Source organism: Felis catus, chromosome B1 (genome assembly GCF_018350175.1).
Source record: "Felis catus isolate Fca126 chromosome B1, F.catus_Fca126_mat1.0, whole genome shotgun sequence".
Taxonomy (NCBI): domain Eukaryota; kingdom Metazoa; phylum Chordata; class Mammalia; order Carnivora; family Felidae; genus Felis; species Felis catus.
Genome location: NC_058371.1, coordinates 160,010,052 through 160,024,234, shown reverse-complemented (window position 1 = coordinate 160,024,234; position 14,183 = coordinate 160,010,052). Strand labels below are relative to the sequence as shown.

Genomic DNA, 14,183 nt, shown 5'->3' with positions numbered 1-14,183 from the left:
AGCGGTAGATTGTTGAGCAATGCGAAATACTGAAGCCCTCAATTACAAAACATTTATTTTTTTTTAATTCAGGTGAAATTCATATAACATAAAGTGAACAATTTAGTGGCAGTTAGTACATTCAGAACATTTTTATCACCCACCAAATGAAAACACTGTACCCCTGAAGCGCTTACTCCCCATTTCTCCTTCCCCTCAACCGCTAACAACCGCCCATCTGCTGTTGCTAGGGATTTACCTATTGTAGCGATTTAATATAAATGGAATCATATAATATGTGACTTTTTGTGTCTGGTAAAACATTTGTTTTTAAATGCAGGTCATCGTTGTTGTTTTTTTTTTGTTTGTTTTTTCCGATTTCCTCCTGTTATAACACTGGGAGAGCTGGGATGCTGCAGGAGTGTTAACATCTCTCTAATTATGCCCTCGAAGAAAAACATTCAGGAATACCTGCTTCTCTTCTGCTGCGGGTGGGTTTCTCTTCATGAGACAACTAGCAGTTTAGAATTAAGTTACTTAATTTGCAAGGATAGGAAGAATTCGACTGTACTTCAGGATAGAGGTCAGCCCCCTTTGGCATCCTTTCCCACCACCTCCAATTTCTGTCATTGTCTAGTGGTCTCAACACCAATTTATCCCATCATCCAAATGAACCTGTAATTGATACTTTGGCATCAGGATAGCTAGAGATTATATTGCTAGCTAAGCAACAAAGCATAGTCTCCCCCACCCCAGGGAGTTGAATGGTACCAGCTGTTGAAGATGAAAATTTGAGAAATACTTTACACTCTCATCTTTTGAGGAGGCTGATCATCCTGCCTCCTCCCTTCTCTCCCCTGTGAAATAGAGGCTGCTCAGGGAGGGCTGTGCGATGCAGACAGCAGAGGCTTGAAATGAGATTCCTTTCTCTCTCTGCCATATGTAACCCAAGATGCATTGTGCAGATGAAACTGGCAGAGAAATAGGGAGCTGGGTGGCAGACAGAGTTCTGAGGGCACCAAAATTCTAGTTAAATCCTTTTGCAGAAGCAAGGAAGCCTGCTGGTCTAATGATGCAGAACCCAAGAATTAAATTGGCATAGAGCTAGTGCTTTCAGAGAACGCAACCTCTGTAAGTCTCTGTTCTGTAGACCCCCTGGGAGTGGGATGAGAGTTAAATACAGGACAAATTATGACTTGCTGCCCTCAGATGGTGATTATCATGCATGGTATTGTGTGCCAAGTATGACTGAAACATCAACTCTCTGCTCCAAAACCTCTCTTCCAGGGACCTGAGAATAGCACCTTTATAGTAACTAATTGATTGACAATGTTCAGCACAGTGACAGGGATGGGGCATTTTTGTCATTTCCTTCCCTTCTCTCCCTTTCTCCCCCCTTCTTCCATCTCTTCCTATCTCCCTCCCTCCATTAACATGTTTGGAACTTGTTATGTGCCAGACACTGTGCCAAGACCTAAGGATATGAACTAAGACCCTGCCCTCCCTCCCGTTACCTCCTCTCTGCATTATGTTCTCTTGCAGTTGCTGAGAATTATAAGTAGTTGTATGCTGGTCTGCCTCCTGGAGAAGGAAGTAGCTTCTAAAGGCCGGAGTCTTTGCCTTTGAATCTAACATTGCCCTAGCAGAAGTTTATGGAATTGAATCCAGATATGTAAGCAGATAACCGTATAAAATGCGATTAGTGATATTTGAGAGAGTTCTGCACAGAGTGCTGGAAACCACAAAGGGCAGAGTAAACAACTGCCACAGAGAGCCGCAGGGCCTCCCAGACTTGTCATTCGAGCTGCCTTGAAAGATGAGCAGGTGTTTGCCAGACAAACAGGGGCGGGGGCACACAATCTCCAGAGGTCACATCTACATGAATGTGTTTCTTGGGAGGAGCCCTGTGATCCTCTAAATCCCACCCTTTCTTTCTTTAAGGAACAGTCAGAAAATAAGTGTTTGATTCACCACTCTCTTTGGATCAAGCCTACGGATAGTGCAGGCATCTCTTCCAGAAAGTGAGAAGCCTTATTTCTTCTAGGGGCTAAAGGCCCCTCCCCCACCAAAAAATTCTGTTGAATTCCTTACCTCTAAAATGCCACATGTTTTACTCTTCCTTTTCCATTTTGAAATAAATGTTTAAGAAAATTCTTTTTCTAAGTCGGTTTGAGTGGAGCCAAGATTTCACTTCGATAATCCTTTCACCATTTCAACAAATGTATGCCAAGTGCCTCCACTGCTCTAGAGTTGAGGCTTACAAAGAACAGTGAGACAGTATCTGCTCCCAAGGAGACTAAAGCTGACACGAAACAGGAAGCTAAAGTAGCACAGACATGGTCCCCCTTTCCCATTTACTGTTAAAGCCTAGTCTTCACACACATAGAGTTGGCATTGAAACTTTTTCAACAGATGACTCCAGTTCTGAACAGAAGTTTAGAGGTCCAAGGAATAATAAAAAGGCTATATCCTTACCACTAGGAATATTTACCAGGAAAAGCAAAAAACATCTGTAGTCTAAACTTTACCAGGTACATATTTTAGGGAGTCTCAGAAAGTCTATTCCATGCAGAAAAATACCCCAAAGTTTTATATTAAGTGTTTGGTTGTATTTTGTGTGTGTATGTATGTATGTATGTATGTATGTATGTATGTATTTTTAATTTTTTATTTAAGAGAGAGAGCATGAGCAGGGGAGAGGGGCAGAGGGAGAGAGAGAATCTTAAGCAGGCTCCACGCTCAGCTCCATCCCACAACCCTGGGATCATGACCTGAATCAAAGTCAAGAGTTGGACACTTAACCACCTGAGCCACTCAGGCACCCCCCTGCCACCCCACAAATTTGTAATTCTGATTCTTGCACAGACAAGGATGTGGCTTACCAAGGCTTGTCTTTTCCCAGTAGGGAACAACTTAGTTCTTGGGTCAGGTAGTGCCTGTCATAGGTAGGGTTGCTTACTCTGATGCCACCACTGCACAATGCCCTTCTTCTCTTCCCTCTCTTATCATCATCATCAGCCTACCTGCCCTTAAAAGACCAATTCAAGGGGCGCCTGGGTGGCCCAGTTGGTTAGGCATCTGACTTTGGCTCAGGACATGATCTCACAGTTCACAAGTTTGAGCCGTGTGTCAGGCTCTGTGCCTTCAGAGTCTATGTCTCTCCCTCTCTCTGCCCCTCCCCTGCTCATACTCTCTCTCTCGTTCTCTCTCAAAAATAAACAAACATTAAAAACAGTTTTAAAAAAGACAAATTCAAATGCCAGCTCTTCATAATTCATTCTCTGACACCCCCAACTTCCTGGAAATGATTCATTTTTTTTCTCCAAACTTCACAGCCCATCCTGCCCATATATATCTATATCTATCTATCTATCTATCTATCTATCTATCTATCTATATATACATACATATGTACATATATGTATGTATATATATAGAGAGAGATATATATAGAGAGATACACACACACACACACACACACACACACACACACACACACACAGAACCTAATGTTTTCTACCTGGTTTACAGTTTTTGGTAAATATGTCATATCTCATATTAAATGATGATTTCCTTGGAGTCAGTAATATTTTCTTCTATATCTTTATGTCTCACCTCCTCTTCCCTCATCCCGATACCTATCACAATGTAAAGCTAAAATGGACACTCAATAATAATTCACTGAAACAGCAACAGTGGATGGAATTTCAGTCTAGATAAATGAATATCTGCATCTCTTCTGGGTGCCATTATCCATAGCATAAATCCTCAAAGCATTTTTTCCCAAAGTAGGCTCCATGAATAGTACTGTTAAACAGTCCTTAAAATGTCTATGGTTAAGTACTTTTGGAAAATTCTAGTTTAAACAAAGTTAAACAGAATTCTTCACTGTAGGACTTCTCAAATTGTAGGCACTGAGAGGGAGATAAAGTGAATAATGTTTCCCCCATTTATTTGATCACAGAAACCTTGATAATTTTTCTCAAGATGTGTATTAGTTTCCTGTTGCTATTGAAACAAATTACCATGAAGTTAGTGGCTGAAAACAATGCACGTTTATTATTTTACAGTTCTGGAGGTCAGAGGTCTAAAATGAGGCCATTGGGCAGTGTTCCTTTTGGATGCTCAAGGGGAGAATCCCTTTCCTTGCCTTTTCTAGCTTCTGAGACTGCTGCCTTCCTTAGCCTGTGGTTCCTTCCTGCACCTTCAAGGCCAACAATGTAGTGTAGGGGTGGAAAAATGTTCCCTTTCAGGTTCTCTGCCTGGTTTAATAGTGAAATGGACATAAGATAACAGGAGAACAACAAATTTAATTTCATATGTACAGGAGCCCCCTAAAAATATGATACTCGAAGTGTCCAAAGCAGGAATCTTCTATACCTCTTAGGCAAACAATAAATTTGTGAAGAATTGACAAAACAAAGAGGTTTGGGGTTGGGGTACTATTTTAGTGAAAATGTAACAAAGTTTGTTTATTTATCCTCTTGGCCCTGACTTGCCTGTCTGCTAGTAAGGATGCCTTCTACCCTCTTGGCACAGGGTGGGTATCTTTCACATAAGAGACTTATTTCCTGCCTTCAGGGAGAGCACAGGAAAGTCAAGAGTGTCCTTGCACTGCCTATTTCCCAAGAAACTTTAATTCAAAATAATCAGTATGCCAAAATGGCATATTTTGAGGTGGCATATTCTGCTCCCTTCATTAGAATCTTCCAGTCTTTCTCTGGCCTCTGCTTCTGTCATCACATCTCTTCCTGTGACTCCTGACACTCTTGCCTCTCTTGCAAAGGTGGTTGTGATTGCATTGGGCCTGTCTGGAAAATCCAGGATAATCTTCCCATCTCAACATCCTTGGCTAACTCACATCTGCAAAGTCCCTTTGCTAAGAAAGGTAATGTATTGACAGGTTCTAGGGACTAGAAAGGGTCCGTCTCTGGGGGGCTATTACTCTCCTACCTAAGGACATGCATTCTGTAGCAGCACTAAATATTTAGGGGAATAAGCCCTTAATTCCTCAATGGAGATCTGGGTGAAATACCACAACCACCACTTAACAATATTATCTCTAAGGGAAAAATGCATTTTGAGTTGTGATACAAAAAAAAATCACATCTGTTCCACAACCATAGATAAAGTATGAACTCTTTGTATAGTAACCACAGCAGTTCTATAATAAAGACCTCTAATAGTCTTCCTGCACAGGAGTCTGCTTAAACAAATGTCAAAAATGAAATATGAGGTTAATAATGTTGTGAAGACTTATGAAGAGATTGACCATGAGGAAGAGTAATGAAATGAGAGATGAAGAGAAACCTGACCAAGAGATAAAAAAATGACTTGAGGTCTGACATGTCATGTTTAAAAGACTTCGGGAAGAAAGAAACGTAAAACTAAACATTGTTCTGTGCAGAGGAAAACAAATAACCTATGGAAAATACTTGATTTCAAATAAGAGGAATGAGAAGACTTTTTCCTGGTCTCAAAAATGTAAACCTTTTCATATAAAATACAGGCATGAGAGATCTTTGAAATTCCATGTAGAATTATGATCTCAGACATTAGGGAGAAGTGGTATAAGATTGACTAATACCTGCCTCCCTTCACCCCACACAGACAACACTGTCTCATAGGACTGTGAGTTCCTTTAGGGCAGGGACAATGTCTGATTAATCTTTGAGGCCCCAGCCCCAACATGTACTTTGGCGTATTGCCATAATGTTTGTTAAGCACCAAGTAGAATAATCACAGAGATAGTTCCTTCCTGCATATCACAGCACTGATTCATTTGGAGGAAATCATGTTTAAAAAAAAAACTGACAAGAGAAAGGGTGTATTAGAAAAGTGAAATAAGAAGTATATGTTGAGATTTCCAAACGCCAACATATCTAGAGATATCTAGATTTTCTTCATTCCCAAATTGTTCATTTTACTACAGTAGGTAATTTTCCACCAAAAAAAACCCATATATTTTAAGTAGAGAACAACAAAAGCATATTGGGATTGAGATGTTGGTATTGATTTATGAAATTATTCTTCTATTAAATTGCAAGTTGTTACATGTTCTGTGGCTACTGTTGTATACATAATCTCAAGGAATGCCTTGTAAATAATCAAATTGGCAAATATGAATCAAAGCAATCGAAGAATGCTTATAGCCTACTATGTTTTATTTAGAAGGTCAGGAAGAAAAGTGTATTTTTTATATTCTAGTACCGGTGCATTCTATATCCTGCCTCTGTTAAGATTATAGATTTACACATTATGATTTGTGTTTCATTTTCGGTTCCCGATTTGTATAGTTCAGTATTGTACTCTTCATGGGCACTCAGTAAATAGTTGATGAGTTGAATTAAATGGGAAAATATACCAATATGAGCACTTTAAAAGTCAGTGTAGTAAGGTATAAAATGACTAGAGACACGTTCTCATAAAGAGTGAATGATATGGATACATTCTTCCAACTCTTGGCTAACATATCCCACTATCAGATGGGTAGATTGTAAAAGACAAATCCATAGGCACAATTTTGCAGTATACAGTAGCAATAGATCCTACAAAAGAAAACATGTAACTTATTTCAGCCAATCCAACAGAGGACATTTGTAAGTCAGGCCCAGAAAATTGCATTCAAAAGCAATATTGTGGCATTCACAACATTATGACAGCAATAACAAAAAGTAGTGAAGCTTTAAAATATCCAGTTCTTCAGTGATGATGGGATTTAAGATTACCACTAACAAAGTAGTTAAGCTAAGGAAGCAGCTAAGAGATACATAAAAGGAATCTAAATTGAATAAGGAACCACTAATATAGTTTATGTTTTAGAAATAAATGAAAAATGAAAAGTAAAACCATGGGAAATAGGACTAGTTCTCTGAAAGTGGATGGACCTTCCAGTGATTCAAACCTCTTGGATAGATCTGGCCAAATGTAAGTAGAGAGATGACATTTATGTTGCAATTTTGTTAATTGTCATAGCAATAAATTCAGTAACATTAGGAGAGGGATGGAAGTCATAAATTCAGGAATTTTTAAAGGAAGAGACTTTTGGTTGTAATGTTGAAAAAAACCATAAGAAAAGTATTCAGTGTCATGTTTCTACTTGAGACTGATGTGGTTCCTTTAAAAGAATAAGACCTGGGAAAGGAAGAGGTTGTGAAAAGTGTATTTTAAGGAGATGCTTCATACTGTGACGTAGAAGTAGGGAGAATAAATAGCTTGCTTAGTATAGCCACTGTGCCAGGATAAAGGAGTTTCAGGGTATAGAGGGGACCATGGTCAAAACATGGCTATAAACATGTAGGGGAAAGATGCACAAATGCTTTATGGAAAAACGTTGTTAAAAAACAGCTGATAAGAGCTGTATAAATTACAAAGTTCAAGAACGTGGTTGGTATTTGAAAAACTGTAAGAAAGTTTGGGGAAAAAAAGACATTATGGTATAAAGACAGTTCAGGTGATTACTTATACCAGGTAGGAAGATGGGGGCTACAAGAATCTGTGGGTGTAGCTAGAGAAGCACATGGAATTTAATCTTGCTAAAGGAATAGAACTTAAAATGGAAACTTGTTACATCTGGCCAAGCAGGAGGGTATAAATCTACTTTATATAATAAATTGTTTAAAAATTTTTGCCTTAGTTTTGTCAGTCCAGCATAATTTTTTTTCCTAATAAACAATGACTGTGAGAGTGAATATTTGCAAAAAAATGTTGAACTACTTAGAAAATAATATAAGAACAGAAGAAAACATCATCATGATTATTGTTATATTTTATAAACCTATTATTCTCTTCACTTAAAAGAATTATGAGAAATTAGACTATAATGACAACACAAATCTGTGGATATTAGAGAACATTTTGAAACAGAAGAGATAAGATGTGAGAGTTTGTAAATTTGGCAAGGTAGAGGTTTCCTCATTGTTTGGGAATCATGTAGTTTCATCTAGTATAAACACTGACTCTATTAATACTGAAAGGGAAAGCGTCCATGAACTAATCCTACCTTTCCTTTTCAGGTGTGAAGAGTGCAGTAAATCTTTCCCTGTTGGCAGGGGTCAGCAGTTTGATGGAGACTGTAATTCTGTGAATGTGCAGTTCTTATAGACTGTGAAATGCAATAATAATTTCAGTGTTTTATTACAGGTATCACTTTGTTTTCCTCTATCTCTTCCATTTTATTACAAATTAATATGCATCAACATGATAAAGGTAGTGTGCTTTCTTTCACTGAAGTGGAAGATGCACCACAGAATTGATAATATAGGTGTGGGGCACTTTTTTTTTTTTCCAATTTCACAAGCTTGGTGCTCACAGATTGCATGTTGTACTTTTTATTTCAGTAACATTTAACAAAATCATGGCCATGGAGGGAATTAAACTTACACAGAATGTCCATAATGAGACTCTGAGTGCTGTTGTTTCAGGTACGATACAGAGTGCCTACTCTGAGTGGCACATTAAAGAGACGAAAGCCATCTTTTCCTTATTGCTTTTAATGTACAGAAATGCTTGGATTTAACTATAAATTACTTGTACAATGACCTCAACTGTCTGGGATACAGCAAAGCAAAGGCAGCTAAAACAGATATCATTCATTCTCCAAACTCCTAGGGGAGCTTCTTAGGCTTTTGCTTGGCACCTGGTGATTCTTTCTGTACAAACAATTCTATCCTTCTTGATTATCTGATCTCCTATTGCACAGGCACAAGAAGCATAAATTTAAAAGAAGGAATTATGAGAAAAAGACTCACCGACCTAATAAGAAGTGACAGTTAAACACGTGAAAGAAGGAGGCAGAATACTTATTTTATTTATTTATTTTTTTAATGTTTTTATTTATTTTTGAAGGAGAGAGAGAGACAGAGCATGAGTGGGGGAGGGGCAGAGAGAGAGGGAGACACAGAATCCGAAGCAGGCTTCAGGCTCTGAGCTGTCAGCACAGAGCCCGACGTGGGGCTCAAACTCACAGACCGTGAGATCATGACCCCAGCTGAAGTCGGACGCTCAACTGGCTGAGCCACCCAGGCGCCCCCAGAATACTTATTTTAAAATAGGCACAAAAAATGTTTTAAGGCAGAAGGGCATTGACAGGAACAGAACATCTTGAATAATTCCCTTAAGATATCATGTTATTACATTTAAGCCTAATAATAATGGCCCCGAGACTCCAAGAACAGTTTACATTCTATTCAGTGTATAATTTATTATCGAAAAATTTCTGTTCAAAATACTTTTATTTTAAAAAAATTTGATACTGAGAGGAGTAACATTTGGTTAACCTCATCCTTCAATTATACCATATAAATAAGAATTATCACAATATATTGCATTCAGTAAGTCCTAAAATACATCTATTTTTACTACTAGTGATTAGAACATTTTGATTTTAAACTCCCATTTCAGTTTTTTCCCCCCAAGTTCTTTCAAATGACTTACATGGAAGCCAACAGTGATTGGATTAATCCCCACCTTCCTTGGCAGAGATGTAAAGGATCTGTGTATATTAATGCAATCTTGCTGGTTGATTTCCTGGGTGTTATGTGTTTTTTTTTTTCTTTTATTTTATCTGGAGCAGAGTTTCTCTCCCTTAAAAAGTGGGTTTACAATAGCTTGTTTGGATGTTGTAAACTTTTCTCTTTGGGAAAGTAGAAGTCAAAATTAGGATAAACGAGAGCTTTAGTAGACATTCTGCATTATGCCTTCACTGAACTACTTTCTCCTTTTTACCCCTGCTCAACAACACAGACCCTCTGGACAGTATGACTTTCCAGTATGTGAGAGTCTGGCCCCACAGTAATTTTCTGTGACTCATGTTATGAAGGCTTTACTACATCCCTAAGGAAGGTTACAAAGAAGTCTGTTAGACCTTCTTAGTTTCTTATTTTATTTTTTTAGGAAATATTTTTCTTTTTTCCTGGATTATGTGACTCCCTTGACAACATTATGTCTCTTCATTAGAAATCACAGCTTTACTTTGCTGTGTGGCGCATCTGCACAGTTCTGTGATTATAAAGTTGATTCCTCAAGTATCTCTTGTCCAGGGGCGCCAGGGTGGCTCAGTCAGTTGAGTGTCTGACTTCAGCTCAGGTCATGATCTCACGGTCCGTGAGTCCGAGCCCCGCGTCAGGCTCTGTGCTGACAGCTCAGAGACTGGAGCCTGCTTCCGATTCTGTCTCCTTCTCTCTCTGCCCCTCCCCTGCTCATGCTCTGTCTCTCTCTGTCTCAAAGATAAAGAAAAACATTTTAAAAAAATTTAAAAAAAGTATCTCTTGTCCAAACCCCAAACAAACCAGATTTCATTTTAAGCTATCATTTCTGTGAATCATGAGAAATTTTGTGGCCCAATGACCACGAACCTCAAACAGAAGATAGGATAAGGCACCTTCTCCAGAGCGAATTTGTGTTATCATAGGTCTCTGACATTAGAAGTTAGCTCTAGCATTTAATCAGGGAAGAAACAGATGCATAATGATCTCATTCCTACCCTCCTGCAATACAGCAAGATATTATCTGTCTGTCCCTTAGATGTGGTGGAAGGTAGTATTTAATACGGAAATAGGAAAAAATAGTACTCATTGAACTACTTTGCACATGTGAAGAAATAGACACATAAAACTTTCAAGAGCAGAGCTCTCTGTCTGTACTTACTGGGAGCTTATCATCTACTTTGTGCCAGGCACTGTTACTTCACAAGTAACTTTTTTCTTAGAGCTGTGGACATGTCCTTTATAGTGCCTGTAGGATAGAACAAAAAAATGTGTCCCTTCTCCATGCTGACTTTTTTTTTTTAAAGGCAGAATGGAATATTTATACCCTTAAAGTTGAAGGGAAAAATAAAAGGCATAGAAAAAATAATATACTTTAAAATGAGAACAAATATTAATCTTACGTCAGTAGTTTTTGTTTTGATGGTCGGTGATTTAAATTTATTAAAACCTGAGCAGCCATAGATCACTTATGTTCAGTCAAAAGTTTCCTGTGTTTTTCATTCATCAAGTGGATTCTTTTGTATTTTTTCAGCTTCTGGGTTTTTGTTTGTGCTTTCTTGGGCTCCTTTTCACCTCTTTCAGAGCAGAGTGGCAGTTTGGGGAGGTCAGTCCCTACAGCTTGATGTATAACAGGCTAAACAAATCCTAAAGAAAGTTGTCCCTAGTCACAGATGCTCCTGCTAAATTACACTGTCACAGGAAGATGATCTGAACACACAGCCACTTGAATGAGTTGTCGCCCCCAAAGACTTGTATCAAGGTAGCAAACTGAAAGAAGAAGTGCTACCGTCTTGTGACAAATGTTGTTTAAATTTTGTTCCATGTTTTTAGCAGTACCTTAATTTAGGTCTTGAGGAACAGGCTTGGCTAGAGAGAATGTAACATTTTCTTATGCCCTTAGTTTGAAATCCAATCAGTATTCAAGGACTTCTCCCTAAGGACTTTGCAAGTTTCCTTTCAGGGAGAAGCATTCTCCTACCTGAGCTTCCAAGAACAGATTTCACAACACTTGGAGTAAATTTAAAGATCCCAAGTTGGGAGTAGTGACTCTTTTCCATACACTAGACCACCGTAACATAGAAATATTCTTTTGTTCCCATTCATCATTTGGGAATAAAAAGGGATCTTGTTTTTATATACGTTTTTGAAGAAAAGAAACTTTGGAAGTCTATTTACCAAATTCATTATAGTAGAACAGTTTCACTTGTATCTTGATGATTGTTATGGCTTCTTGTTTAGCCCTTTAGATACAATATTTGTAAGTTATCCCATTTTAGGATAGAAGGTTCTAAAAGAACAGCCAGCCCCCAGAGAGCTCCTGTCCGTTACAGTACACTGGTGATAAATGGAATCAATTTATTCTTGGTGGCTTTTTAATTAACCTAGAACTTAATTTTATATGAAATAGTTCAACACATTGAAAATTTCATTAATCATCAGCTGGGACCCCAGAAGCTGAGCAGAATAGAAAGAGAAATAATGGATATCTCTAAGATACTATCAAACTCAACATTGTTAATTCTACTAAGCATAGTGGGAGCATAGATTACTCTACACAGGCCCAGTAAGTTACCTTAGAATCAAAGTCACCCAGAAGTTTTTGAATATGCTGACACGAATTTCATTGATGCTTTAAGAAGCCACATTCAGCTGCTTATCAGATATCATTGCCAAGAACAGGGGGTTGAAAAGAGGCTTATCTGTGCTGTAGCTTTTATGTATTCTACTGCCTCCCAGAATTTTAAACATAAAATTAGTGAGAAATTAACAAAGGCTGCATTGTAGTATTTTCTTAAAATATGCCTTATTTTTAAGGGAAGTTTTAGTTTTTATAGCAAAACTAAGCAGAAAGTGCAGAGTTCCCATATCTTTCCTTCCCCTACAGTGCAGTATTTAACTTTAAAATTTTACTTTTATGAAGATCACAACTGTATTGAGAAATAACACACATATCAAATTTACCTTTTTAAGGCATATGGTTCTGTTTTTAGTATATTCATGGAGTTGTGTGACCACCACCACTCTAATTTCAGAATTAAAACTTACTTTCAAATGATGAAATTAAAATACCATTTAGAGAATTTAAAGAAGACAAAAAATATATATATCCCAAACTCACCATTCTAATCAAACATTTGTCATCTTTTGGTAAATTATATTTTAGTTTTTTAAAACATTCAGATATTTTTACAAAGGATGATAATGTTCTATGCAATTATTTTTAAATTTTCTGGTGAGGGATGCCTGGGTGGCTCAGTCGGTTAAGCATCCAACTCTAGATTTCAGCTTAGGTCCTGATCCACAGTTTGTGAATTTGAACCCTTCAGGTTCTGCACTAGTGGTGTAGAGTCTGCTTGGTATTCTCTCTCTCTCTCTCTCTCTCTCTCTCTCTCTCTCTCTCTCTCTCTCTCAGTAAAAACCAAAACAACTTAAAGCAATTTTCTCCTGAGAGTAGATGGCTCTGTCTCTTTAAGGCTGCTCACAGTGTGATGAGGTGTGCTGTGATTTTTACTGCTGTGTGTACACATGAAATTATTCACGTGAAGAAAATAACTTCATGACTATGTATGCTGTGATGTGATGCTTTCTATTAAGCTATCTTGGTATTTGAACATTCCAGAGCACTGTTAAAGCTTTATGCTTATGGTCATTAGTAGCAGGTAGACAGACATTTTTTATTCTTTCATGCTAGGATGTTGAAACAATAAAATATTAAATAATGAGGCTGGTATGTTCTTAGATGCTGCTCTCGCCTCGGTCTAACGGCAGCCTCAGCACTGGGTGTTGTGAAGGAGTGACTCAGCTAGTATCATTGGGGGTGCTGAGCAGCGAGTATCATTGGGGGTGCTGAGCAGTGAGTGTATAAAAGTGAACAGCAAGAGAAAGATGGTCAGTGAAAACATAGGCATGACCATGAGCACATTTACAGATGAAATTTCACAAGTGGCCAAAAGTTGTGTGGAAAGATGTTCTGGGATATGAATGGAAACATTTCTTTTAGAATCAAATTAAGAACTTTTGAAAAACATTGATAATGTTATGTGCAATAAAAGATGTGAGAAATGGGGTACTCATAAGCTATGAGAGTATAATTGATCAATCCTTTAAGAGGATAATTTGATAGCATTTACTTACTTTATTTGAGGAGGAGGGCAGAGGGAGAGAGAGAGAGAGAGAGAGAGAGAGAGAGAGAGAGATTGATTGAGATTAAGAGAGAGAGAGAATCCATGCTCAGTGTGGAACCTGATGTGGGGCCCAGTCCCACAATCCCAGGATCATGATCTGAGCCGAAATTGAGAGTCGGACACTCAACCGAGCCACCCAGGCACCCCATTTGATAGCATTTATTAATATTTAAAATACCTGTCCTCTTTAATTGAAGAATAGCATTCTTAAGAATTTTGCAAAAGTAATAGCATTATATATAAAAATACATATGCCAGATTATTCATTGAAGCCATATTTGCAATAACAAGAAACAATCTGTTGCCAGCAATGGGAAAATTGACTAAATAAATCATGGTTCAGACAGCCATTAAAAAGGACAAGGGGTGTGTGTGTGTGTGTGTGTGTGTGTGTATGCTGTCCAGTGTAGATGTGCATGATACACTTTTATGTGAAAAAATGAAAATATTGTAATCTCTCTCATTTTAAAAAAGAGATACATCTCTTCATGTATTAGAAAACCGGGGTTGGGAGATATTTTGCCTTTTATTT

At 38.0% G+C, this 14,183-nt stretch overlaps 1 protein-coding gene across 6 annotated transcripts in view; it reads left to right on the top strand.

The window, feature by feature from the left end:
* The window catches only part of CRACD (capping protein inhibiting regulator of actin dynamics), a 173,082-nt gene that overhangs the window by 34,374 nt on the left and 124,525 nt on the right, over positions 1-14,183 (top strand). For 2 of the 6 annotated variants that reach the window (XM_045056344.1, XM_045056345.1), the window contains exons 3-6: positions 4,766-4,867; positions 6,802-6,906; positions 7,995-8,121; positions 8,319-8,402. In XM_045056344.1, coding sequence (XP_044912279.1) covers positions 8,336-8,402 — 67 coding nt within the window. In that variant the 5' untranslated portion in view covers positions 4,766-4,867; positions 6,802-6,906; positions 7,995-8,121; positions 8,319-8,335. Of the gene's footprint in view, positions 1-1,521; positions 1,652-4,765; positions 4,868-6,789; positions 6,907-7,994; positions 8,122-8,318; positions 8,403-14,183 lie in introns of those variants that run through there. The other 4 variants (XM_045056346.1, XM_045056349.1, XM_045056348.1 and 1 more) reach the window with 4 other exon arrangements.